General features: G+C 50.6%; 1 protein-coding gene across 2 annotated transcripts; it reads right to left on the bottom strand.

Annotated features, from left to right (window-relative positions):
• Window positions 1-549: 549 nt before the first annotated feature.
• Window positions 550-25,986, bottom strand: KLHL12 (kelch like family member 12; the record flags this gene model as incomplete). 2 transcript variants are annotated; one of them, XR_014616714.1, is made up of 13 exons in its annotated part: window positions 550-1,004; window positions 1,119-2,095; window positions 3,359-3,545; window positions 6,496-6,594; window positions 7,751-7,909; window positions 8,593-8,788; window positions 9,667-9,773; window positions 12,659-12,773; window positions 14,452-14,601; window positions 17,610-17,827; window positions 18,620-18,773; window positions 25,450-25,647; window positions 25,903-25,986. XR_014616714.1 is itself a non-coding variant. In XM_084220831.1 (12 exons), the coding sequence occupies 12 exons, from the start codon at window positions 25,984-25,986 to the stop codon at window positions 1,969-1,971; spliced, it is 1,794 nt and encodes a 597-aa protein (XP_084076957.1). In that variant the 3' UTR covers window positions 550-1,968. The 2 variants fall into 2 exon arrangements, 1 of the variants encoding a protein (XP_084076957.1); XM_084220831.1 differs by having other exon boundaries at window positions 550-2,095.
• Between the last annotated feature and the right edge of the window lie 1,560 nt (window positions 25,987-27,546).

The raw sequence follows: 27,546 nt of genomic DNA, 5'->3' as shown, positions 1-27,546 counted from the left end.
GGTCCCCCCTGAGCCTCCTTTTCTCCAGGCTGAGCCCCTTCCCAGCTCCCCCAGCCACTCCTGGTGCTCCAGCCCCTTCCCCAGCTCTGTTCCCTTCCCTGGACACGCTCCAGCCCCTCAATGTCCTTCTTGTGAGGGTCCCAAGACTGCTCCCAGGATTGGAGGTGTGACCTCAGCAGTGCCCAGCACAGAGGGGGGCACTGGTCACAGCATGGCTGGTACATGCCAGGTGCCATTGGCCTTCTTGGCCACCTGGGCTCATGTTCAGCCCCTGATGACTCATTATTGCTGCAGACTGTAATCCTTTCCTCCTCCTGCTCCATGCTCTTCTCCAACAGACCTTGCAAGAAATTCCCTCATTAGGGAGCTCTCCAGGCCTGGCTGGACTTTGTGCCACAGATGGAGCAGCTGTTTTTCACTACTGGGCTGAAGCTGCAGGGCAGAGACACACCTGAGGGCAGCTGCCTGTCTAATACATGGTTTGCACAAACCCTCCACACAGCAGTCAGTCATATGTCTGGAAGGTAGAGAACAGAAGCTAAACTCCTACTGGCTCAGGAAATATTTTATTCTTTATACTTTCATTAAAAAATAAACATAGGAAACAAAACCACAGAACACTTGTGTGATAGAAACAAACGCAGAAGGTCAGAGCATTGGCTGAAAGTGCATCATTAGGTCATGCTACCACATCCCTGATCCCACCCTGTCCCCAAGCAAGGAGTCAGCAGGAAGCCCAACGAGCAGCACTACATGGAGCCCAGGCACTGTGGGGCCAAGCTGATGGCAGAGGGGAGCCCGTGCTCCCAGGAACGCAGTGAGGCAGGACATGCTGAGCAGGGAGTGCTCCATGAGCTGCTGTGAGCCACTGATGGAGCCTCACCTGGGCTCATGGGGCAGGCCAGGGATAGCAAGTGTCACAGGATGTGGAGTTATGAGACCGGGGAATAAACAGCTGAGAACAAAGGGCGAAACAGAATCCTGGATGTCACTCCAGAACAGCCCTGGAAACAGAAAAATCCTAGATAAAAGGAAAACCAACACAATGAACTTGAGTGAAAGGCTGCCTTGGGTGTGCTGGACTCAGGCCTGTCTGGGGACAAACCCCAGTGACTCACCCAGCAGCACCTTGGCGGGCAGCAGCCACTGTGTCCCTGCTCTCCTGGCCTCAGCTCAGGTGACCTCCTCACAGCGTGGGGCACAGCCAAGCTCCCGGTGCCACACATCATTTGCAGCTGGAGCTGTCAAGCTTTTTGAGGAAACACGATGTGATGAACCTTGCTGAGCACCTGATCAAGAGCACAAACACTGCAGATGCTTCTGTGGCAGGCAGCGAGCTCCTCCCCTGCCTCTGCCCCGTGGCCTCAGGCCCCGGCCACAGCAGCTGACAGCTTTAACCTTCGACTCCTTTGCCTGCAGCCCTGCAGACACAGCGACAGCTCAGGGCCCCTCACACGTCACCCAGGCTGGCTCTGCGGTGCTCGGGAGCACGCTGGAACATTCAGGACGTACACGATGATTTGAAGCTGGAACACAAGAGCAGCTGGGCTCAGCCTCGCACATCCACACGGCTGAGAGCGACCCGGGGACCCGCGGGGTCCTGCGGGGGCTGAAGAGGTGACCCAGGGCTATGTACATGTCCTTGGGAGGGGTCACCAGGCTGCCTGAGACCAGGCTGGGGCAACTCTGCTCTGCCCACAGACTGAGCCACAGGAACAGCAGAGAGTGCAGCTTCTCCTGACCCATTCATCCCCTTCCTCCAGCCTCCCACAGAGCCCCTGATTTCAAATGACTGCTGAGATCACACAGTTATGCACATGCTCTAGTCACAAGCAGCACAGAAAGCTGCTGTTCCGGTGCCTATTCCCACAGCATCCACAACTCTCAAGAACAGTCACTGCAAATCACTTGGGACTCTTCCTCCAGCCGAGACATTTAGACTGTTTCTCTTTGTGAGTTCCCTCCTGCTCACTTCTCCCGCAGGACGCAGACCCCGGCGTCGCAGCGCTGCATGCCCAGGGAGGTGACCACTTCCCAGCTGTCAATGATGGGGTCGTAGCACTCGATGCTGCTCAGCAGTGAGTTGCCATCGTATCTGCCAGGACAGAAGGTTACACATGAAGGATGGTGCTGGAGGAAGAGGCTGAGGCATTCAGAGCTCTTCCTGGGAGGCTGGAATAGCCCAAATCATAGCCCCTGCACCAGGCTGCCACTGCCGTCTGCTGCTGCTCTCCTGCCTGCCTGGGCCCTGGACTGTGGCATTCACATTCTCTGAAAAAATCCCTTCGCCCAGGATTTTTCTCCTGGGAAGCTGAGAAGCCTCAGAGAAAAGGAAAACAATTCCTATGTCATTTGTTTCTTCTGTGTTGTGCTCATGTGGAACGTGTTTGGAGATTGTTTACCCACAGGTGATTGTTCCATTGGATTCTGATAGGAGTTGTTTTGACTCTTTGGCCAATTAGGGCTAAGGTGTGTCGAGACTCTGGAAAGAGGAGCTTTCAGGATTATCTTTTTAGCATTTTAGTAAGTATCCTTTCTGTATTCTTTAGTATAGTATAGTATTATTTAATATAACATAGTATAATCAAGTAATAAAATTAGCCCTCTGAGAACATGGAGTCAAATTCATCATTCCTGCCTTCATCAGGCATTCCCTGCAAATACAACACTGAACCTTTGTGCTGCTGTAGCAGACACTGAGATGGCCCAAGCCCCATGGTGTGTGGAGGCTTAGAGATAAGGGAATGCTAAGTCATAGTAGCTAAGCCTGAAGTCCTCACTCAGGTCCTCCAGGCCTAGCTTATCTCTCTGTGACCCCACAGGCCACTCTCCCTAACCCTTACAGTTGGTCAGTTCCTGAGTCCCCCTAACCCAATATAAGAGGCCACCTTAGCCCATTCTGGGAGAAGAGCTGCTGTCGGAACCCTTCACGAACCCTCCAAATAAAACCATCGTGGAATCTCTGGGGCTGCCTTCTCCTCTCTCTCCGTCTGCTTTCATGGAAGCCACTGAGGCCAGCACCTTAGCAAGCTAAGAGCTGAAACTATAAAAGAGCTGGAAATCACTAAGAGCTGATAATCACTGAGCTTGCTAAGGTAGCCAAGGCTGCAGGGCGCTTAGGGCTTGGACACCCGGCCACCAGCAGGCTGAGCTGCCCGGCCCGAGGCGCCTGGATCCGCACTGACCTCGCTACCCGGCTAGAAGCGGCCCAGTGGCATTCCACATGCTGCCTGTTCTGGTCGGGCACAGCGACCCTGAGGGTATCTCCTCTCACAGAGGAGAGGCCCCGTGCCAGGGCAGCAGCTGTGTCCCCTGGGGTCACTTGCTGAGCACGCAGAGCTGCAGGGCCCTGCCTTACCCGGCGATGGCGTAGAGCCGGCCCCGCAGCACGGTGGCGCCCACGTAGCAGCGCGGCGTGGTCATGCTGGTCACCGTGGTCCAGGAGTCGGTGCGGATGTTGTAGGCCTCCACCGAGGAGAGGTGTGCAGTGCCATCAAACCCACCCACCACGTAGATGTGGTCATTGAGCAGAGCCACGCCAGCCCCTGCAGAGAGAAGGTGGCACAGTCACACCACGAGTGACACCGGCGGCACCGGGCTCGCTGCCGCAAGGTGAACAGGTCAATTCCTCCCTCCCCACTGGACATTCTTTATGCTTGTACCTCCCCCAAAAGAGCTGGTAACTGTGTCTTCTGTTGTTGTTGTCTCCAATATGAAACATGAAAACATCTCACTCCACTGAACACTGCTGGCTCTGGGGCTGGGGGCCCGGGCAGCAAAGCAGCACAAGAGGTTTACCTGGGCTGACACCTGACCACAGGTGTGTGAGCACAGCAGCACCAGGCCCGCTCTGCTGGCAGGCAGCTGGCTAGGACTGTCAGCAAGAGACAGGTTCCTCTGGTGCTTCTGAGTCTCTGGTGTCACCCAGCTCCTGGCTGTGGCCTGGAGAGCAGCTGCACACTGCTCCATGCAAAGCTGGAGGAGGGATTTCCCTGACATTACTCCTCTGGAAGACAAAATGAAAATTGGTTTCTACACTCTTGCAGAGGCAAAGGTGGCTGGAGCAGCTGCCTGAACAGGTGTTCTCACAGTGAAAGCAGACAATAACATGCTGCTCCAACTGGGAATTTCTGAGACTAGTAGCAAATAACCCCCACCAGCCTTGGTTCCTCCTTGGCACCCCCTCAGGTACAGCACTGGAGGACACTGTGACATTACCAGACACTTGGTGGCCTCAGGGGCTCCTGGGAGCACAGTCAGCCCTGTCAGGCTGTCACCACCCACATGGAACTCTTGCTCTAATCAATATCCTGAAGGAAATGAGCCAGCTACCCTGGCATGCATCTGTTTCTTTACAAACAGGGTCTAAGAGGCTTTCTGTTCCACTAAACACATCCTGCCTTTCCCTGTCTGTCCTTGCTGAGAGCTCCAGAACAGCTGGGAATGGCCAGGCTGGCCCAGTGGGCTCTCCAGGAGCTTTGGCTGAAGAGACCAAACCAAGGGAAACTGGGTCCAGTCTCTGAGAGGTAACTTCCCTCCAGAACCTGTCCTAGGAGGTGGAAAGAAACAAGGAGGAAATGATCTCTGTGAATAAAGCCAAGATTACTCTTAGTCCTGGTCTTGGACTTCAAACATCTGCCCGTGGATAAATCTTAGAGGGTTTTTTGGGGACAAAAGAAATCCTGCAGGGTCCAAGGTCACCAGCACTCACACCTAAGGTGGGAGTAGTTAGGGGTGTTATGAGTGGCAGCACAAAAACTTGAGCAAAAAAAGGCCCTTGGGCACGTTTCAGATCTTGGTACTCCAGGTCACAGTGCCAAGGAAGGAACCAGCTGAGCCAGTGCTGGGGACAAGAGCCTCAGCAGGTTCCTGCTGGCTTGTGGCACCAAGGAGCTCACGCTGCAGCCAAGGCACAGCCACTAAAGCCACCAGCTCCTGTGGGGAGCACAGAGCTGGGAAATGCCTGCTGCAGAAAGCTTGAACTCTGCTTTTGGTCTTGTCCAGAGTCAGCCTTCTCTGGTGCCCAAAGCAGGCCCCTTGAGGAAAGCCATCTGATCCTCAAGCTTCCTAGAGATTCATGGATTGACCTCACATGGTGCCTCTGACCTAGAAAAACCTGCAGATTTTATCCTGTGTTTTATATGTACGGCCTTCCTGGATGTGGAAAGTGCCCAACTCCTAAATCAAATCCATTCTTGGCTGATAAAGCAACATTTAACAGGAATATCCCTGTCACAAATATTTAAAGATTGGGGTTTTGGTGAATGCCACCGCAGGCACAAGAAAACAGAAATATTTTTGGAACAGAGCCGAATTTTATTGAGTACCCAGTACTTGTCCCTAACCAGGACCACTGCACAGGGATCACATGGAGCAGGGCTGCCCAGGCTGGCTGTGAGGGCCAGTTATTGAAAGAACTAGAGAAAAAGCAACTTCAAAAGGGATTTGGAAGAGGATCTAAGCTGTAAGCACTGGGAGGCACACAGGTGTGGAGGCACAGAGCAACCCTCCTGTGCACACACAGGCAGGGCCAGGGCAGCAGGAGGCTGAGGCACACAGAGCAGGAGGTCAACACACCTGAGCACACAGGAGCTGCAGGAGCCCCATGACAACCTCTCTGAGAAATGAAGGAGAGTTTAAACACAAAGATACTCCAAAAGTAGGGTTTAAACTGTATTTTTTAGATACAACTATCAACTTAAAGCTTGGATAGAACACTAGGCAGAGAGACAAGAGAAGAGTTGGTGGGGAATAATTATTGGGTGACGGCACCACTTGTGTAAGCCCACTGCTGGGTGACAGTGCTGTGGCAGTGCTGCCCCAGAGCAGGGCTCAGGTGAAGGAGCCTGGCCTGTGGTCAGTCTGTGCCTTGGGAGCTCTCCTCCATGCCAGCCATTGCTCCTTGTGGGAGTCAGCCAGCATTTCATCTGCCTCCCTGTAACCTGTAACCCTGCCACTGCATTCCTCTGTACACACCTTGGCCTGCGATGGAGGCATGTGAAAATTAATATTTCTCTTGGGAATTCAAGCCAGTAAAATCCTCCTTTCTCAAAGCCAACCCACCCACTGGGGCCAGATCATCCTCCAGGGCAGCAGAACACAGCAGCAGTGACTGCTCCCTCAGTGCAGCAGGAAACACACCAACCTCAAGGCACTGTGGGTGTGCATGTGACAGTCTGGTCAGAGAAAGCCAGATAAGCTTTCCCTTGAACTGGTCTGAGGGAGCTGGAGAGAAAGAATGATAGTCAAATACTAAACAGTCCACAGGTGGTGTTTGTAATAAGTTGTTTTCCCATAAGACTGGTTACAGATGGGTGTCTTCTTAATTAGCCAGTGGTGAGGGTGTTTTGGTTAAAGGACCAATCAGGTCCACCTATAGTGAACTAGAGTATCAAGAGGAATGGGCTCCTAATAAAATGTTATTAGCCTTCTGAAAGCACATGAGTGTGTCACTCATTTATCTGTGCCATTTCTGACTCCACTGTGGGCTCTTACCTGAGCGCTTAGTGGCCATTGGAGTGACATTTGTCCAGTGTCCAGTGTGGGGGTCATACCTCTCAACAGAATTCAGGATGTTCAGCCCATCGTAGCCTCCTGAAACAAAACACAGGAGCAAACCATGGGGCTGACCTGGGGAGAATGTTTTCTGTGCAGAGAGCAGTACCATGCCTGGTGGGCCCTGAGCACAGCGTGGCACTGCCATCAGCACAGCCCATCCTGGTGGGGCAGAGCATCCTGCAGCCAGCCCAGAGCCAGCTCTGCCCCCACACTGCCCTGGGCCATGTGGGAGAGCATCACCTCCCCAAACCAGCAAACCAGGCCAGTCCCATGGAGCTGCCTCAGCACACTGAGGCCACTGCTGGTGCAGCCCTGCAGATGTGCAGCTCCCAGGTCTGTGCTGCAGCTGCACAAGGCTGAGTGGTGTAGGCTGGGATCTCTCAAGAGCTGTTTCACAAGCAGATACTAAAATCTCTGTGCTGCCATCCACCCTGGGGAGGAAGAGGAATGAATGTGGTTGGTTTATTCAAGGCCAGGTTGGACAGGGCTTGGAGCAACCTGATCTAATGGAAAGCGTTCCTGCCCATGGCAGGGGGTGGAATGAGATGAAATCCCTTCCAACCCAAACCATCCAGTGGCTCTATCAAACCAGTGCCTAAGATCTGTGACTCCCCAGGAACAGGACTGCAACGGAGGTGGGTGCAGTGCTGGGCCTGCCTTTTCTAGAAGGTGACCACAGAACAAGCTTCAGAGTGTTCTGTCCTCTGGCAATCTCACTATATTCACAGCTGGTGTAGTGCTCTGAAACTGAAATGAGTGCTACAGGAAGAAGCTGGAAAACAGACAGCACAGGATACATTTCTGGAGCACTACAGCCACCATTGCAGGTGCACCCTCTGTCCCACAGCTACCTGCTTTATCTCTGGGCATTTAGACACTGCCCAGGCCACACAAAGCTTCAGCTGGGACTGCTTATCCTCCACACTCCTGCCATCCCTCACATGCAGTGTGTGTAAATTGTGTTTCATTTGCAGTGTGCAGCATTCCCTGCAGCGATGGCAGCTGCAGTCCAAGCCATTGTAATGGGAACAGTGAGGTCAGGCACCCTCAGTGACACAGCTGTGAGTGCTGGGAGGTTAAACCTCCTCTAACATGGACGTGACAGGCTGGGGCTGCTCAGGCAGCATTTGAATGGTCACTTGGGTAAAAAGGCAGGCTCTGCACAGCTCCCAGAGGTGCTGAGGGTACCTACCCAGGCAGTAGATGACTCCATTGGCCACCACAAGCCCTGCTCCCTCCCGTGCTGTCTGCATGTCTCCCAGCATGCTCCACTGGTCGATGTTGGGGTCGTAGCGCTCCATGCTGGTGTGCCGGCGGCTCCCGTCGAACCCCCCCGAGACGTAGATCATGTCTGCAGGGACAGAGCGGCACCCAGCCAGTCAGCCAGGAGCACCAGGGCCCTCACACACGGAGCAAAGCTACAACATGGACTGCAAACCACAGAAAACAGACCATGGCACACCAGGAACCAAGATGAACCCAGGCTCAGCCTGGATCACAAGCCCAACAAACAAACCCAAGTTCCATCTGGCCCTTAAATCTGCTTCTTGCTGATGGATGAAAGAGAACACACACAATCTGGCCATTTTTTTTCATGCTGCAGAACCACTGAAACACTGCCATGCCCAAACCAAACCCTGCTGGTGGTGAGCCTCATGTCAGTTCCTCCCCAAAGTCCTCACTCCTTTCCTGCAGATGTTCCAGTCACCCCAGTGTGGATGGTCACAGCTGTATTTGGTGTCCTGTGCTCAGTGTTGCCCAACACTGTCACCACCCTCAGAGCTTCCCACTCCATAATCTCTCACAGAGCCCCTTTCCCCCAGTTCACAGACACATGCTGCAGGAATGCAGCGGAGGCAGAGCTCCTCTCAGGATATGTGGGCAAGTTTTCCATTTCTGCATCCCAGCGATGAGAAGGCAGAATCTCAGGCTCCCCTCCTCCCCCAGAGCCAGCCCACTCTTCACACAGCAGCTCAGGGCATCTCAGGCCGGAGCAGAACAGGCTGCTCTGCCCTGGCAGCGACCAGGACGTACCTCCGAGGGTTGTGGCTCCCGCCAGCCCTCGCCGCACGTTCATGGGAGCCACGGAGTACCAGATGCCGTCCTCGTCCGAGGTGTAATCCAGGCACTCCACGGAGCTGAGGCGGGAGCGCCCGTCGTAGCCCCCGATGACGTAGATGCGGTCGTGCAGCGACACCGTGGCCACGTAGCGCCGCTTGCGGGTGATGCTCTGGGACAGCAAAGCAACACCAAGGTCACAGGCACAAACAGTGCTGGGCACGGAGACCAAGCCCTGCTCTTCCACCTCTCCTGCTGCTCCTTTGGGAGCAGGGCAGGCAGCACTATGGATTTAAAGGACACAGCCTGAGTGACTCTGCCTGCCTCCCCCGGCCATGCTCTCTTCTCAGGACCGTGTCCCTCTGCACTCAAATATTTCACACTAAAGGTCATTAATCCTGTGCTGCTGCATAACCTTCGATGCATTTGGGATGATTTTGCTGGCCTCCCACTGGCAATGGGAAAAAGGAGGGACTCTGAATATTTGATGAAGCTTTCAGCCTCCAAAAAAGATCAGAATTTTGGAATACTAGGTGATATTGAGTCTGCCCTGACAGGCAATACTGAAGAAAAGGCAGTTCTCCACCATTTCACACAGATAAAGGTGATTTTAATTTGGGTAAATACTCCTCAGTGCAGGAATTCTCTTTTCCCATTATGCTCCAAAACACTGCAAGCAGTGGGATCACGCAGCAGCCTTAAGACTGCACTGATTACACGGTTCCTATTGACATTCCAATTATCTTCACTAACCTTAAATCTTCACACCCCTTCACTAAGAAACATGATAGTTCTCACTCCCACAACCAAGATGTGGGTCTCTGCAGGCTCAGCTGATCAGGTCTATGACAACAACCCCCTCTCCCTCAGTCACTTTGCAAGCTGAAGTGGTTTCAGTATTCACCATGTAAATCTCTAAAGAATTTCTGTCAGAAATCCTCAGCAGACTGCACAGGACAGCCCAAGGAGATTGTTATCCAGCTGGTGCTGCAGGCTCAGTGTTGGCTCACAGCCTGGTCAGCCCAGTGGTGGTCAGAAGCAGATCCTTACCGGCAGGAAACTCCACTCCTGGGTCTTGGGGTCGTATTTCTCCACCACATCAATGGGGGACTGCTGGCTGCCGAAGCCGCCGATCACCAGCAGCACTTCGTTAGCTCCTGAGGCACACAGGGACAGCAAAGCCAAGTCAATCCCTTCACAACCAAAGGGTCACCTCAGGGGAACAACCTGAAGAATCTCTGAGCCTTCCCTGGCACAAAGCTGCCTCTAAATCCCTGGTTTTGCCTCGGCTCTGGAGAAGGGACCTAACCTGGCTCAGGCAATCACACTCCCTTGTCACTGCCGTATTTTCTGGAAAAATCCCTTCGCCAGGATTTCTTCTCCTGGGAAGCTGAGAAGCCTCAGAGAGAAATGAAAACAATAATTATCTGATTGCTTCTCTTGTATTTGCTTCTTTGGAATGTGGTCTCGAGACCGTTTACCAACACGTGCATGTTTGATTGGTTTAATATGAATGGTTTTTACTTAATGACCAATCACCATCAGCTGTGTTGGACTCTGAGGAGTCAGTCATGAGTTTTTGTTATCATTCTTGTTAAGCCTTCTGTCTGTATCCTTTCTCTTTCTTTAGTATAGTTTTAGTATAGCATTCTTTAATATAACATAATAGCATAAAATATTAAATCAGCCTTCTGAGAACATGGAGTCAGATTCCTCATCTCACCTCCTGGGGACCCTCACAAACTCAACACTCCCTCTGTGCTCAGCAAGAAAGAGAAGGGAGAAACTCTTCAGACATGTGGCAGACAGCTGACTGAGGTGTTAGGAGCTGGCTCATGGAGGGCTGCTCCTCCTAACATCAGAGGCACTTTGAAAAGACAAGCTGCCTGAGACAGGTGGTGAAGTTCACTCCTTTATATCTCCTTTTGGATCCTTTCTGCTGTTTTTCCTAAACCTCTCACCACCCCACAGAATCTGTAGGAGAATGGCTGCTTTCCTGCAGCCTCCTCACAGCACAAAGTCTCCTCATGGTCTCAAGTGATATTCAGGCCTGATTTAGGGGACTTTGTTCACCACGTAACTAAGAAACAAGTCAGGCTGTGTGAAGCTTGGAAAACCAATTAAATATTTTCCCAGGAATTGTCTCTTAAATCTTGTGCATTTTATTTCAAAATTGCCTTTCCTCTATTTTCTCTGAGATGAATTCTCTGAATTTTTCTTATTTGCTCCATAACAGCTGTGACCTGGAGAGTTCCAACTTGCCCTCTAATCACTGCCTGGAAGCAGGCTTCTGTCTCAGGTTTAGAACAGCTTAGCATCCCCTCGACTCCTTGGGCCCTTTTTGGAACAGTGAGTTTGTCACTAGAATTTAGGACTGTCCAGCCTTTCATTGCACAAGGACTGAACACCAAGCAACAAACATTTAACAAGACTTTTTCTGTCACAAAGCAGAAAGCTGCCACCTCAGATGAAGAGTAATATAAAAATAACTGGGAAGGATTCACAAGAGCTCCAACATCCTGGAAAGCCTCTTTTCCAGTAAGAAAGCTAAAGGGGCAATCACTTCAGCTCCTCCCATGCAAAGTTAATACATGCCTTGATCACAGTTTAAAGTGACACACTGCTGATATCAGATGGTATGGAATCAACTAAAACAGCTAGGGCTGAATCCAAAGGATGAACCTCAACATCAATGTGCAGTTTTAAGCCATACAATTAGACAATAAAACAATTTTTAATGTCTTTTTTATCAGGTGGAGTATTTCAACTAAGAACAAAATGAAATGTGTTTTTCTAAAATCATAGAATCACAAAATGGTTTGTGTTGGAAAAAATTTTAAAGGTCATGTCATTCCACGTTCAGGGACAGTTTGCACTATCCCAGGCTGCTCCAAGCCCGGTCCAGCCTGGCCTTGGACACTTCCAGAGATCCAGGGGCAGCCACAGCTGCTCTGGGCAACCTGTGCCAGAGCCTCACCACCCTCACAGGGGAGAATTTCTCCCCTAGATTTCCCCTTTCAGTGTGAAAGCTGCAGTTTCTGATGAAGAGTCCCTTTCTGGTTTCCTTGTAGGTCCCTTCAGATACTGGAAGGCTGATGCCATGACAGGCTGAGCATAACAACATTTCCTTCAGGCCAGAGAAGTCTGATCAGTGTGTCTCTGACAAACCCAATCTGCCCTCCTCCTTCTGTGGTTAAACTGCTTTCTGTCCCCTACAAGAGGCCACAAAGGGATTCTGGAATCTCTCTCCGCCACACCTGCAGCAGCACTGGAGAACACACAGGGAGGATTCCTTGCAAGGAGAGTGGTCCCTGCTGGCACTGATGGCAGTGTCCTGTGTCCTGGAGTGCACCAGGACACAGGCATGGCACAGAAGAAGCCAGTTAAATAATTTTCCTTCTTCTGTAGGTCAGGCCTACTTTTATGTTGTTCTTGAGTGCTCACAGTCCTAAGACAAGCATTTTCTGAACAATTCAGTGACCGTGCTTGGTAGAAGTTACTGAAATAAAGGAAGATATCATCATTTACTTGCCTTAACAAGGCTAGAGAGAAAAAAAAAGGCACCTCTGAAGGGGAAGAGGGACATCTCTATCTCCCTCCTTGCACTTTCCCCTGTTCAATTCTCTCTGGAAACTTGCTGTCACTGCAAGGCAGCTGCCACTCATCTCACAGCTCTACTTTGGACTCTGATACCTACCTGTTCAGACAGGAAGAAACTCTTCCCACAGTTCTTGGACAGCTGCATGCTGGGACAAATGCATCTGCAGGCACCAGCAACTCAGGAAACTGGTTTGAAGGCCACAGCAGGGCCTGGGATTAAAGGCAATCAGCTAGTCCCCACACTGGCACTAAGCAATCATACTCTATAAAAGAGGCACCTCTGTCCTTTGCTCCAGTTCCCTCTCTGTCCCGCTGGGGACCATGGCATGACCAGTTACTGCTGTGAAGAACATCAACACAGTTTCAAGGCATTAGACAAGGTGTCTGACACAACACCTGCCAGTGCCCTGGCCCCTCTCAGGGTGCTTTTTCTGCTGCTCACCCAGACGTGCTCGTGTCCTGGGTCCTTGCATCTGGCTGCGGAGCTCAGGCCGAAGGTGGAATTTCTTGGCTTCATCCACGAGGTCTCTGCACTGCAGGCTGCAGCGGATGAAGGGCTGGGGAGAAACATGAGTCACTGGTGCATGCAATGTATTTTAGGAAACCTCAGAAGAACCTTCCTAAAGCCAACTCTCACCAGCTCAGACAGCAGCAAAAGGACTTGTGTGCGGGTCCTGGTGCAGGGAAACACAAAGGCAACTGAAGACCAGACTGCATCTGAGCAGATATGGCTCCATCCTCACAGTCTGGCACTGAAGGCTCCTTCAAGAAAATGGCTGCATTGGAACACTAAGGAAAAGCCACTTCTGCTCCATTTAAGCCAGCAGAAGTACGACTACGAAGGGGAACTGGCAGTGAAACCACACTTGATCTGCCCCACATAACTTGTCCTGCACCTGCCATTGGAGAAGAGAGGGACAGCACACCACAATGGAACTGTTCAGCTGATTTACTGCCCTGATCACTGTGCACACAGGACATGCAATTGTGAAGAGGCAACAGGAACACTGAGGTCTTGTTGAAGAGCTGGGGGGCATTCAAGGACAGTCTCCTCCTTGCACAATGCCGTGTAATTCCCTTCCCTAGCCACAGGCCTGGACCAACCTCCCTTCAGCTCAGCACTCATTTTCCCTTGGGTGTAGGGTGTACATGCTGCTTCAGTAAGTTCAGATTTAACTCTACAGGTTCTTGGTGTCTGTGTGAGGCAGCCACATGGGGCCAACACTCTACTCTCCCCACTGCCCCGAGCTGAGGATGTGCCACCAGTGTGTGGCACTGCCAGACTGGACAGGTCACTCTCCATGTTCACTCTGAGAGCTGAGGGCTGTACACACTCTGTCTCAAGCTGGATTTGGAACGGATATATTTGTTTTGGTACCAGTCCCTTTTCCATTAACTTAAATTTCAGTTTGAAGTGGACCATGATAATCTGACTGAATACTCTCTAGCTCTGGCACAACCTAACACAACAGTCCATTAGGTTGTCCTGATTAAGTAAAATCCATAATCTATCACATCTGAGATGACTGTTGCTAAATCAGCCTTTTCCTGACATAGAGAAATGTCTGTCATTCACCATTCAGCACCTGTCAGGTGACAAGGGGTAGTAATCCTTGAGTACATCCCATCACCATCTAACCTGAAGAATGGTTTGACCTTCTCTGGGCCTTCCTTTGAAATCTTGCCTGGGGTCACTTACTGTCTGGAATTAAACTTGCACTTAAAAGTTTAATTGTCACTTTGCATTGTCCCCATTTTGGGCTGCCTCTGCAACATCCCAGAACACAAAGCAGCAGCGTTAGCTGTGGCTTTTGGCTGTGTGTTGGTCCTGGACCCACACAGCTGCTGTGTTTCTCACTCAGAGGTACTTGCTGGCCATCTGCATGTCAGACACCTTCTGAGGAGCCATGACCTCCCTGAGATCAATGCCAGCAATCCTCAGCCTGGGGAAGGGGACGTGCCAGTGCTTAGGAATGAAGGCAGAAAGCACTTGGAGACTGTAAGGGATGACAACAGGAAGGTGCTGTGGATATCTAAGGGCTCTGGAGAGGGCACCCTGCGGCTGCAGAGCGGGATGCTGTGACTGCTGGCACAGCAAACACAGCTCAGTGTGACAGCAGTGCTGTGCTGAGCAGGGACAGCTGCACAGTGTACCAAAGAGCAGCAGCACAGAAGGGCTCTGCAGCCGTTCTGGGGCCAGCAGAGGCCAGGCAGGAGCAGCAGTGGCCGCTGTACCTCGGTGTCGATGACGTCGGTGATGTAGCGCGGCGTGAGCAGCGGCATCCGCACGTACTGCAGCAGCTCCGGCAGCGACGCCTCGCGCTCCTTCTTGGAGTGCTTCACCCAGTTGATCACCGCCTCGAACACCGGCTCCTCCGAGTCCACCTGCACAGGAGGCACATCCTGATCAGGCGGCAGCAGAACGGGAGCTACTGCCGTGAAGCTCACAACATTCAGCTGCTGCACTGCTTCACAGTGAGCAAGGGAGCAGGACCCCTCAGCTAGGAGTCCCTTTGGGAAAGCCCCAGAAGCACAGGGAATTCCCTCACTTTCTTTTCCATAAACCTGTGTTTGCTTTTTCCCCTGCAGCTGAGATCAACCATGGGCAGTCCAAGTCCCAGAGCAGTAAGTGCTACGGTGCAGAGCAGAGCCTGGAGCTGAGAGCTCCATCCACTGTCAGTGTGAACTCACAGGACAGCTCCCCCAGTTCTCTGGAGCAGGAGCTGTGACCCTGCAAAATTCCAAGTGTTATCAAAGAGATGATTAGAATCATGTTTCCTTTGCTCAGCAAAGTGTCTGCCCTAGGCCCTGGCAGCCCTGTGCCTATGCACTGCCCCTCACACACTCCAGCCAGAGCAGGTACCTTTATGGTTTCAATCCACCTTTTAAAAACTACAAAGGATTTCAGAATGGAGATTCCCAGGGTATGAATGCTACTGTTTATTTCTACTGTTTATTTTATTTTATCACTAGTTTATTTCTGTCTCCATTTAGCACCAGCACATGCTGGTGCTTACACCACTTCTGGAGATTACACTGACTAAATCAGCCAAATTTGATACTGTAATGGACCACAGATGCTTTGAACATCTATGATTACCAAAAGCAAAAGAATTGTAAATATATATATATAACTTATTACTTATATATAAATTATAAATTACTTAGACTTTGTTTTCTTTCTGCACATCTATCAGATCATCAGACGTAAAAGGAAATCAGACATGAATTTATTATCACACAGTCTGTTAACTGAGACTAAATATGAAGATAAAAGAAGAGCCTGTGTGTGATGAAAGGACTGAGCCTTCCCACCAGCCTATGACTGGTCCCCTTTGAAATCCAGTTTGAAGCTGTCAAGCAGAATGTTTTGAAGCAGAGAGCCACAGAGGTTAATTATGTAAGGCATTCTTCTACACCATTGTTTTATATTTGTTACAGTGTAATTTGGAATGGCCTCTTTCTCTTGGAATTACCGGGGAAGGACAATTAGAGCTCACAAAAGGAGAGCAGACTACTGTATTGTTTCCAATTTCCCCACCTCCTCTTTAAATGCAATAATCCTGTGTTGATTTATTCCCTCCTGAACTGAATGTCCTCAGATATATTTAACAGTTTTACCATTCATTGAATCATTTATGTTTTCTGATAAATGATGAGTAACACTAAATGCAGGATCACAGTGAGGACCTGTCATTGCACTTCTTGAGCAGCCCAGAGATTTTCTGAGGGTGTTCCCTTACCACGCTCTTGATTCCACACAGCACCTCTGTGCTGGCACAGCAGGAGAGAGATCTGCTCCTTATCCTGGACTGGTCAGGAAGGGACTTCAAAGCCCATCCCATTCCACCCCCTGCCATGGGCAGAGACACCTTCCACCAGACCAGCTTGCTCCTGGTCCAGCCTGGCCTTGGACATTTCCAGGGATGGGGCAGCCACAGCTTCTCTGGGCACCCTGTGACAGGGTCTCAGCATTCTCACAGGGAAGAATTTCTTCCCAACATCAAATCTAAATCTATCCTCATTAAAACCGTTAAGCCTTGTCCTATCAGTCTCTGCCCATGTAAAAAAGTCACTCTTCCTCTTTTTTATAAGCCCCTTTATAAGGTTTCCCTGGAGAATCCTCTTCTCCAGGTGAACAGCCCCAGCTCTCCCAGCCTGGCTCCAGAGCAGAGGGGCTCCAGCCCTCAGAACATCTCTGTGGCCTCTTCTGGACCCTCTCTAACAGCTTCACCTGTTTCTTGTGCTGAGAACCCCAGACCTAGACACAGCACTCCAGGTGAGGTCTCACAAGGACAGAGAAGAGGGGGAGAATCCCCTGCCCTATTTGTCACATATTCTTAAGGTACAATAGTGCATGCCCAACACACTGCCTGCTGCAAGATCAATCCACAAGGAATGTCACTTTTCCTGAGCAGATCATCCAAGAAGCTTGGCTGGGTCATTCTGAAGTTCCTCATTATTTTCTACTCCCAGCCCAGAAGCTGCTCCCAGTAGCATCACAACCCAGAGGAGCTCAGCCCCTCACAGCACAAAACTGCAGCTTGTCAAACACCAAGCACACTCAGCCTCCTCCCCTGCAGACCCCAGCTGGAGCTGGGTCCTTCACCACTGCCTCACATGCTTTTTCTCAAGCAGCTCATTAACAAGGGGATGTTGATATGGCTGAAGACCACTTTCAAAGAATACATCAACAATTCTCTGGCTATCCCTGTACTGGCATACAGTACCACTAAAGATATTCCACACACTCGTTTGCTTCCAGGCATTCCTGTTCCCCTGAACTCGGAGCAGTGACTGCTTCAAGCCTTTCTACTGCAGTAAACATCAGCTCTTGACAAAATCCACCTCAATAAATAGTCAAGCTCTCTCCTCATTATCAGGGAATGTTAAACTTATTAATGGAAAAGTTGGAAAAATGTATTTGACATGCTCCAGTCACACAGCACACCCTCCAGAAGCTCACCTTCAGGGAACTAAATCTCCCTGTAATCCCTGGCAGAGTCAGACCACCCTGAACCATCCCAGGATTCTTTGTGCAGCAGGCAAACAGAAGTTCAGGCTTGAGGCTATTTCTGAAATGTAGGCATTGAGACAACTTATCTTCTCCAGGGAAAGGAGGGAATGAAGGGCCGATAACTCTGCAAAGGGAACTAACTGACTGTGACTGACTTGCAAGAAACACTTGTGTGACAACAAATTCTTACAGAGAGGCTACATGGTATTGATACAATTACAAACTAGCAAAAATAAAAATAGACACCTCTTGAAAATGAAATTTCAAATTCAGGAATTGTATGAGGAGTCCATCCCAGGAGTATGGACTAATTACTGACTGGTTTCAATGTTTTGTTTCAGTGCTTTGCACAGTAATGGTACCTTTCAGGTTTTACCTGAATTTCATCACACTTGATGAGCTTTTCAACCTCTTCTTGATTTAAGAGGATAAACTCTTCATGCTGAACCACCTCTGGAAAATGTTTCTGGCTGAAGACCTCTGCAGCTTGCATTAGATCCACACAATTGTGTGTCTCAGCAAAATCCCGAATGCCCAAACAATTTGATGGATCCAGCTGGCTTTCTAGAAACTCACAGCAAGCTTGTTTCACACCTACGGAAAATTGGAGGGGTGAATGAGCACTGCACACTTACTATCAATCCACTGCTTTGGCAAGGCCTTCAAAAAAGAAAGTTCTAAGCAATAATGAAAATCCAATCCAAATAACAAGTAAAAGCACTACAGAAACAAACACATGCATGTATTGCTTTGGAAACTGAAGACACTTGGAGCAGGCAGACCATGTGTTTGGGCTGGTGTGAGCTCTGGCTGTTCTATTCCAATGAAAAAATTACATCAATCTGATACTAGGAAGACTCCAATGTGAGTTGTACTCAGCTTCATGGATTATAAACCACTAATGTGTCTGCTAGTGGATACAGCACCAGATTTCTAGGTCTATGATAACTTTTAGGTAAGCTGTCTGGGATTTGGGATAATTGTCTGGGATAGCTCCATAGGTGCATGTGCAATGACAGAACCAGTCTGTTACTGACCCAGACATACTGTGAAGGCAGGTCAAACGACATCTAAGATTGCTGATTATAATAATCTAACTGAGCTGTAATACTGAGCTGTAATAATGCTACAGAGCTGACAATTCCTCTTGGGAATCCTCCTGCAGAAGTACAGTAGTCCAAAGAATGGAACCTGTTTTACCATCTTGTTTTGCACCCAAAACTGTTCCTCTACCAAAGAGACCTCAGAGCACAAGAAAAGAGAAGTTTGAAATAATTACTTACAAATATCATTCCTCCCCCAGTCTCTCTTCCATGCACAGAGGGTCAAACAAACCAAATCTCTAAACAGCACCAATGATGCAATTTGTGCTAATCTTTGAATTACCTTTCAGCTGAAGCAGACATGCTGCTGGAAGCAATTCTTGGACGTTTTCTACTGTCACATGCACAGTTTCTGTATATACAAAGTCCAGCAGGATTTCCATGGTGGAGGCTGTCAGGCCCTGGATATCCACACAGGGTTTATCTTTCTCTGAGAGCTGTAAATTAAAAGGGAGACACAGCCTTATTTTTCATTAACGTGATCAGAAAGCCCACAACCCTCAGTAGGTTTGAAAATAAGATCTGTCAGAGCTTTCAACAGAGATTTGTCCTTTCTATTCTGGTGCTCACTGAAAGGATATAGGGAAGGAGGGGATTTCCCTACAGAATTCACTTACAGAAATGAGTAAGAGACATAGTTCTTTATGGATCAAAAGGATAGTCAGACTGCACAGTAAAAGCTGAGATCTGAGTCAGCAGAGATCACATGTGTCACCTGTGCAAGACAACTAAACTCTCTCTCCCATGCAGTACTGCAAGCTTTATTCCAAGGGAATTCCTCCCTGAGCTGGATGTGTGTGACATGCTGCAGTTCACTTGGAGTCCCCACCTAGGTGCTGGCCCAAACCAGGTTCTTTTACTCAGTGTGAAAGAGGCCAATCCACACCCAGAGTCTGGGTATTTGATTCATTTCACTTCAGCACAGAAAGGGGGGCTGAGGGCCAAAGCCCCCAAATCCCCAAAGCCAGCCAGACTGGCAAAACTGGTTACTATTAACACATTTTAGCAAACAAAGGTAGTAATGTTCATTGGCTACAAGCTATCTAGTTCTCTTACTGATTAGCCTTCTAACTTCTATTGGTTAAAGATTTCCTCGCTTCTTATGCTAATTAGTCCCATGCTCAGTCTTTCTCTTCCTCTGATTCAGGGGACTTCTGGAGTCAGTGGCTGTGAGTCAGTGGCCACAACATGCCCCTGCCAGAATTACCTTCTACCCATTCAGAGCTGAATTCAGCACAGCTGCTGAGCTGGCTTATCAATTTCTTCCTTATTTTGGGAGTTTTGCCAAGTGTCTCTGTGGCCCAGAAATGTGGCTTCTATGTGCCCCCTATCAGAAGGACATCCTTCTGCCTGAGCTTTGGTAACTTCTCCCTGGGCATGTCCAGCCCTAAACCTGAACAAGTTCAATTCTACTGACATGCAATTTTCCTGTCCAACACCTGGACATCTTCACCACTCTTCTCTAAAACCAAGCCAAAGAAAAAGCTTTCTCAACTCATCAGTTTCCTGATTAATTCTTCAAGCTCATGGTGAACTTCATTCCTAAAATGAAACAAAGTAAAATGACAGTTTTTGCAGTGATGGCACTTACACAATCCAGACTTTGTCCCCTGACTATTTAATCACCTCTATGATTAATTCTGGAATAATTATTTTTCTAAGGAACATTATCCTCTCAACGGTCAATCTTTGGGAACAGCAAATTCTGTGAATCCATCAAATTTGCACAAAACAGATTATATTTGACAAAGCTTCAGTTTCATGGTTCAGTGCCTCCAGCACAGAGCTGCTGGCAGAGCACCCAATGATTCCTGACCAATGGACTGGCTGGTGGGCTCACTGATCACACCCTGCAGCTGCTGCCAGCTCAGCAGCATGGCTGCACCTCAAGAGATAATGATCTTCCTGTGGCATGCTGCAAAACCAGCCCCTGACTTCTGGAGCAGTCACCACCAGTGCAAGCACAATGCAGATGAAAGCCCATGGCTTCTCTTGCCAAGAATGAGCCCAAAGTTGGTACAGCCAATTGGGCAGAGGCTCAGGGAGCAGAAAGCATGGCCAAAGCACCATCACTGAGCTTCACATCTGCCACAGCTGGGGAAAAAGGAGGTGATACAGAACACAGAAAATAAGAGCAGTGGAAGCTACTCCTGCAAGGCACTCCATGACACAGGGGAAGGCTCAGTCCTTTCATACCCAGAGATGCCTGCTGGGACTGAGCCCTGTCTATCATGCAGAGATACACTTGCACAGAAGTACAGGAGGTAAGGGTGACCCTTGAAGGAATTTGAGAGAGGAGGCTTTTCAAATCTCTTGACTCAGTGAACAATCTTTATGGCTTCCAAAGTTGGGAAGGAACAGCAAATTGCCTTGTCTGACCGGCTGTGTGACAGGCCAGGCATTGCATTCAGAAGCTAAAACCAGTTCCTGCCTTGGGCCAGACAAAACATTCCCGAACCAAGACTAAGCTGTTTGTAGCACAAAGGACAAAGATGCCACCAAAGTTCAGAACTGATCAGACAAGATGTTCAGATGATTCTAGTAAGCAAATTAAGACACAGACCACCCATATTTAGGAAAAAAGATGTTACAAACTTCTATTGACCTCCTGATAGCTGTAAGCATCAGTTCTTCACACATGAGCCTGGAGCTGATAAAGAAGCTCCTGACCCACAATCAACCAACCGTGTACATACTCTCTTTATATTGGTGACCACAACACAAACCACAAGGCCAACACTAATACCATACAGATGATTACTTCCTGCTTCCCTTGTATTTCTGCTACACTCCACTACTTGGTTGTTATTTTGCTCAGTTTACTCACATGCTAAGAATGTCTAGTAGGAAGGAAGTATTTCATGTAACTTCATCTAATGTGTATGATGCAGAATTGGGATCCTAACATCATACCTTAAAGAAGGGTCGAAGTGTGGAGACAACTTGATTCTGAACACAGAATCATGGATTGCTCTTGGTTGGAAGGGACCTTCTGTGGACTCTCTCTGTCAGTTTGAAGCCATTTCCCTTTCTCCTGTAACCCAGTGAAAACAGTCTCTATCCATGCTCTTGCTGGTTCCCTTCAGGTACTGGAAAGCCACCCCAGAGCCTTCTCCAGACTCAACAATCCCAATTCTTTCAGCCTTTCAGACTCATGAGGGCTCTGAGCTGAGCTCCAGCCTGTGTGTGCAGCAATAGAGAACTGCCTGCAGTGCTCAGAGCTGGGCTGCTGGGACACAGACAGTCCCTGGTCCATCCATGCAGCCACATCCTTGGACTCAGAATGCAAAATGATGGTCATAGAATGCTAACCAACACACAGGCCAGGCAGCTCTCCTCTCCAAGGTGTTCACTGTTTACTTCTGAGGTTGTTCAGTGGCACCAAACACATCTCTGCTGGCAGAATTTCAGACTGGTTTCCCACTTTGTTGTTTAATAGCAGAGCTCTGCTCACTCTCCCTGAAGGGAATCAAGCAGCCCATCCATAGGAGGTGTGCAGCAGTACAGATCCCAAAATCAACCACAGCATTCAGGAAAACAACTAAGGACAGTCACTTTGAGGCCTCAGGAGTTTTACCTCAAGATGCCCAAGGTGCTGAAAGGCTTAAGGCAGGGGCTGCAGGTTACAGCTCTTTTGTGAGACACAATGTTGCTTTTTCCATTCCACCCATAAATCATTGTGCTGGGTTTGGCTGGGGTAGAGTTTATTTCCTTCCCAGTGGCTGGCATGGGGCTGTATTTAGGATTTGTGCTGAATGTAGGGATGATAATGGAGATGCTTTTGTTATTGCTGAGCAGTGCTCACACAGAGCCAAGGCCTTTTCTGCTGTTCATACTGCCAGGCTGGCCAGGGGGCTGGGGGTGTGTGGGGAGCTGGGGGGAGACACAGCTGGGACAGATGACCCAAAGTGATCAAAGGCATGTTCCAGGCCAGAGGACATCATGCTCAGTATATAAAGTGGAGGCAGAAGGAAGGAGGGGAAGGATGCTTGGAGTGATGGTGTTTGTCTTCCCAAGTCACTGTTACATGTCCTGGAACCCTGCTCTCCTTGGGATGGCTGAACACCTGCCTGCCCATGGGAAACAGGGAGTGAATTCCTGGGTCTGCTTTGTTTGCATGTGTGACTTTTGCTTTCCATATTAAAATGTCTTTATCTCAACCCACAAATTTTCCAGCTTTAGCCCTTCTGACTCCCTCCCTGATCTTGCTGGTGGGGGAGCAAGCACAGGGCTCTGAGGGGCTTGGCAGCTGCCTGGGGCTAAACCACGACAATCAAGCAAGAGAATGGGTCTAAAATTTTGCAACTCCTTTCTTACCCAAGGCTACTTCTTGTTTTTGCCCTTACTAATGCAGATACACAAAAGTACTTTGGAATAAACCCCAATTTCTTCTCACAGGGGAAGAGAATTGTTGGCATGACAGTGCTAATGTGTGGCTCACTGTACCCTGGAGAGCAATCACAGCACAGACAAGCTGACCATGTAAGAACCTGGAAACACCAGTTATTTACTTTCAGAATACTATTTCTCTGTTCTGAGGGGAAAGGACCCTTCAATTTCTAGAACACAGCCTCCAAGAGAAGAGAGAACCGTTTCCTTCTGAGGTGGAGCCAGTAATCAGCTCTTAAAAGATCCCAAGTTATGTTAACTTGGACAAACAAATACCAGTGCACAGCCAAGATCCAGGGGAGATAAAACTAGTCTGCAATTTTCACTACAAGGAACAACCCTGCAGGTAAAACTGATGGTGTTTCAGTTCTCCCACACTACTCAGCAAAGGGGCAAAGGAAAGTGTTGCAAAAAGCCTGGGGTTCATCAGATGATCAGTGGCTTCTCCTCATGCTGCAAAACGGGAACAGAAAATGGGAAGAAACGAATACTATGCTAGACTGAGAACTTTTTAGAATGTTAAAAGTCAGAAGTAAGAGAAGGAAGGAAACTTGAGACACAGAGAGGCAAAGGCAGTTCTTTATGGCAACAGTATTGTTGACAGTTCCAGTGTTGTACTGGCTATGCACAGATGTGACACCAGGAATACTGTGGCATAACCCCAGGAGAAAAGGCCAGGAATGCCATGGCATAGCCCCAAGATCAATTCTGATCAAAGCCTCGTGCAGCCCAGCCTGGCACATCAGAGAAGCCAAGCAGTTCCCAGAGCTGCAGGAGGCAAGCAATGGAGTGCTGAGGAAGCCCTGGCAGGGCCTGTCAGTCCGTGACACCACCCAAACCCTGCACCCACAGGTGCCTGGCGAGTGTCCAAGCACTGTCCCATCACAGGCCCTGACACACTCGCTGACACACACGGGAAACATGGCCACTCTGAGGCTCAGCAAGCTGCCCCTTCCTGGAAGGAAGCTCTCCCACAAACACTCTGTAATTGTGTGCCCCTTGGCAGGTTGGGCACTTCAGGGTTTCCATAACAAAGAAGCAAGCGTGGAAGAAACACAAACCAAGCAAAAGAAAATAAACCCTTAAAGCAGAGGCATTGTGGGAGCACGAGAGAGCAAGCAATTCTGCCCACTGAGCACAGCTGTTTTCCCAGGAAGAATTTAATTTCCTAGGAAGAGTCACACGTCTGAATGAAGGTCACTATGATGTTACAGTTAAAATGAGTGTAACGAACAGCTCAGACCCAAAGCACATCAACACCCAGCCTTTGTTAGCAGCCACAAAGAACATTCTGGAGCACGTGGAGTGACTGGATCTCTGCACACTGCCAGACCAAGTCCAGAAGTCAAAAGCACTCACACGAACATGGAGGCAAACCCAGAGAAGCAGAGATACCTCTGTACTGCTGAGCACCTATAGCTACTGGAGATCAGAGAACTTCATCCTCCAGGGATTAAATTTGCTTTGTGTGTTTTCTTCATCTAATTACATTTCCTTTATGCAGAAAAAGAGCACAAACCCGATGAATTGACAAATTTCATGAAGATATGGACAAAAAAATATATTGGTCTGAGGTCAGGCCACACATGCATCATTTTGGTTTCTTTGCACAGGACTGTAAACACCTGCTGCCCTGACAGCACTGAGATAAGTGGGCACACAGAGAGCTCTGCCACAGCCTTCGTGCCTGGGTAAAACAAAGAAAAAAATCATTCTCTGCTGCAATGACTCTTGGGCTAGCAGGGAGGGCTTTAGGACCTGTGAGCTACCTAACAGTGTTTCTCCCTCCTCATGGGGAAGGTGGCAGGATAAGGAAAGCATTTTCCATAAGAAAAAACTGCAAAGATTGACTCCAACTTATAAGACAAAGCCAGGCAAAGCATCTGACATTCAGCAGTGAGTGCCAGCTCCAGCTGAGGCAGTGCCTGTCAGTGACTCAGGAAAACTGCACACAGGTAGTGCAAGTCTCACAGGAAGGGCTGAGAGCCAAGGTGCTCACAGGTGAGATGTGCTGGGTGCAGCGCCCGGGGCTCAGAGCCGCCCCAGCCCCAGTGACCCCCCATGGCAGGGGAGCAGCACAGCCCAGCTCTCAGCCAGTGCCACGGGCAGCCCAGGGAAGGCATCAAACACCCTCCCTTGCACTGCAAGGGCTGCCCAGAATCCCCAGCACGGCTCCCACAGCTCTGTGCCAGGCAGGAAAGATGCCCGGAACCACGGAAACCACAAATCACCACTAGAAAAATAAATAAATGTATCAGAACTCTCTGGCTTGGCAGCTCCCTGGGCACAGGGTGGTCACAGCAGACCACGAATCAAGGCCACAACCTTTTCACTCCCCACCAGGTCACAATAAATGGCTCCGGAGCCACTAAGACACAGAATCACCTCGAGGGGCTCCAGGGCCACCAGGACAGAACCCAGAGGGCTCCAGGGCCAGCATAGGGGGATTCACAGAGACCAAGGGCCACCATGGAGAAATCCAGGGCGACCATGGGGGTTCCTGAGGCACCCATAACCACCATGAAGGGATCAAGAACCACAACGGGGCATGCTGAGCAACCACAGGGAGTATCCAGCGGACTCCAGGATCACCACAAGGGGATCCTGGGCCCCCACGGGGGATCCTGGCCCAGCTGCTGAGCAGCTCAACAGAGAACAGCCCAAGCACTGGGCGGCCCTGCCTCCTCCACCCACGGAGCACCCAGGGCCGGCGGCAGCACCGACCTCGCTGGTGAACATGGCGCAGAAGTAGTCGCTGCAGGCGGCCAGGACGATGCGGTGGGCCGGGAAGTCCTTGTGCTCCACGCGGAGGGTGACGTCGCAGAGCGTGTTGCTCTTACGCAGGGCGTTCATGGCGTTGAGGATGGACTTGGCGTGGGAGTTGGTCATGATGTCCTTGGGGGGGGCCATGGCGCGCGGCACCTGCGGGCACAGCCAGCACGGCCACATGGCACGGCGCCCGCCGCCGACAGGGGGCGCTGCCGCCGCGCCGCCCCGCCCGCCCTCAGCGCCCGCCCCGCCCGGCGCCCCCGCCCACCGCGACCCTGCGGCGCGGCCGCCCCGGCGACACCCGCCCGGGGCGGCCCGGGGCCGCCAGCCCGGCCCGGCCCGGCCCCGTCCTGCCCCGCCCCGCCCCGCCCGGTCCGGCCCAGCCCGGCCCGGCCCGGCCGCACTCACCGCCGCGGGGAGAGGTCCCGGCCCGCACACCTCGCCTCCCCCCGCCCTTCCCTCTCCCCGTGCCGCGCTTTCTGATTGCGTCATCGCTCCGCGCCGCGCGCAGAGCGCCCCGCCCCTGGGTGCCGGGCGGTTGCCGAGCAACGAGCCCGGGGCGGGACCCACAGCGCCCCCTGGCGGCCCCCGCGGGACCCGCAGGACACGGACCCTGAGGGGCGGGGAGGGAGCGGGGCAGCGGGGACGGCGGAGGGAGCTGGGAAAGGGCTCAGCCTGGAGGAAAGGAGGCTCAGGGGGGCCCCTCTGGCTCTGCACAACTCCTGACAGGAGGGGACAGCCGGAGGGAGTCGGGCTCTGCTGTCAGGGAACAGGGACCGGACAAGAGGGACCAGCCTCAGGCTGGGCCAGGGGAGGGTGAGGTTGGATACTGGGGGAGATTTCTTCCCTGGAGGGGTGGTCAGGCCCTTGCATAGGCTGCCCAGGACAGAGGGCATGGAATAGTGGAATCACCGTGCCTGAAACTGTTCAAAATATGTGTGGATGTGGCCCCTGGGGACATGGCTTCACGGTGAATATGGCAATGCTGGGGGAGTGGTTGGACTCCATGATCTTAGAGGGCTTTTTTGACCTTAATGATGCTGTGATTCCATGATTCTGGGTTCCCTCTGGAAGTAGAGCTCTCACAGAGCCCTCACAGAGCACAGGGCACGGACGTGAGCTGCCTCCTTCCCCTGGTGTGGCTCCTGCTGGGTGAACCCCTGGATCTGGCTCTGCCCGGGCTGCAGGAGCCAAGCTGGGAGCCAGGCACCGGGAGCCTGCTCTAGAATCCCAGGATTTTAAAATTAATACTAATTTTGAGCTCTTCCCACGCACACAACTCAACATCTCCGGCAGATCGCCTCCAGCTGACAGCCCTGAGCCGCCTCCGCTCCCCTCCTGCCCTCGAGCTTGCTTCCAAGCCTGCCTGGGGATGAATTTTAAAACCTGAATCCATACATACAGTCAGGTGCAGAGTCATTGTCAACAACCTGAGATAAATTCCCAGCTAAATGTAGAACAGAGTATGACTTAAGGAATCTGTACATCGAGGTTGAGATATTACCCTGGCCTGCAGGCTGATCATTAATTCATAAGCTTCCTCCTCCAAGAACCAGGGTCAATCTGTTTGGAGGCTGTACATGGAATGAGAGTTTGGAGGATTTGTTTGACCTCAGCCATGCTAAAGAAGTAAATGATTGGCAAGACACAGCAGCTGGAGATGAGAATTCAATGTTTGGCAAGGAGGGCAGTTTACCACTGCCTTCAGAGCTGCAGATGCTCTGCCACAGGGGATTTTTGAGTCAGAAGCACCTCGTTCTTTAGATCCAACTCAAGCAGAAAATGTTGTTCTGGAGGCAGGTACCAGTATGTGTGTGAGACTGCATCATCTGAGCTCCTCTGGGAGCTCAGGGTCAGGAGGGATGTGTGACCAGGGTGTGAGAGCAGACTCAGTGCATGGGAGATGCACTTGCAGGGACGGAGGAAAGAGGCAGCATTTGCCTGCTTAGTGCTCTCTGTGCACCTCATTTCCCGACAGTCAGCCTCTGTGACCACCCGGGGCTGATTGTACAAGGCTACAGATGAAACCCCTGGAGTATCAAGGGCCAGTTT

Source organism: Fringilla coelebs, assembly GCF_963513975.1.
Source record: "Fringilla coelebs genome assembly, chromosome: 23".
Taxonomy (NCBI): Eukaryota; Metazoa; Chordata; class Aves; order Passeriformes; family Fringillidae; genus Fringilla; species Fringilla coelebs.
This window is presented reverse-complemented; position numbering and strand designations above follow the sequence as displayed.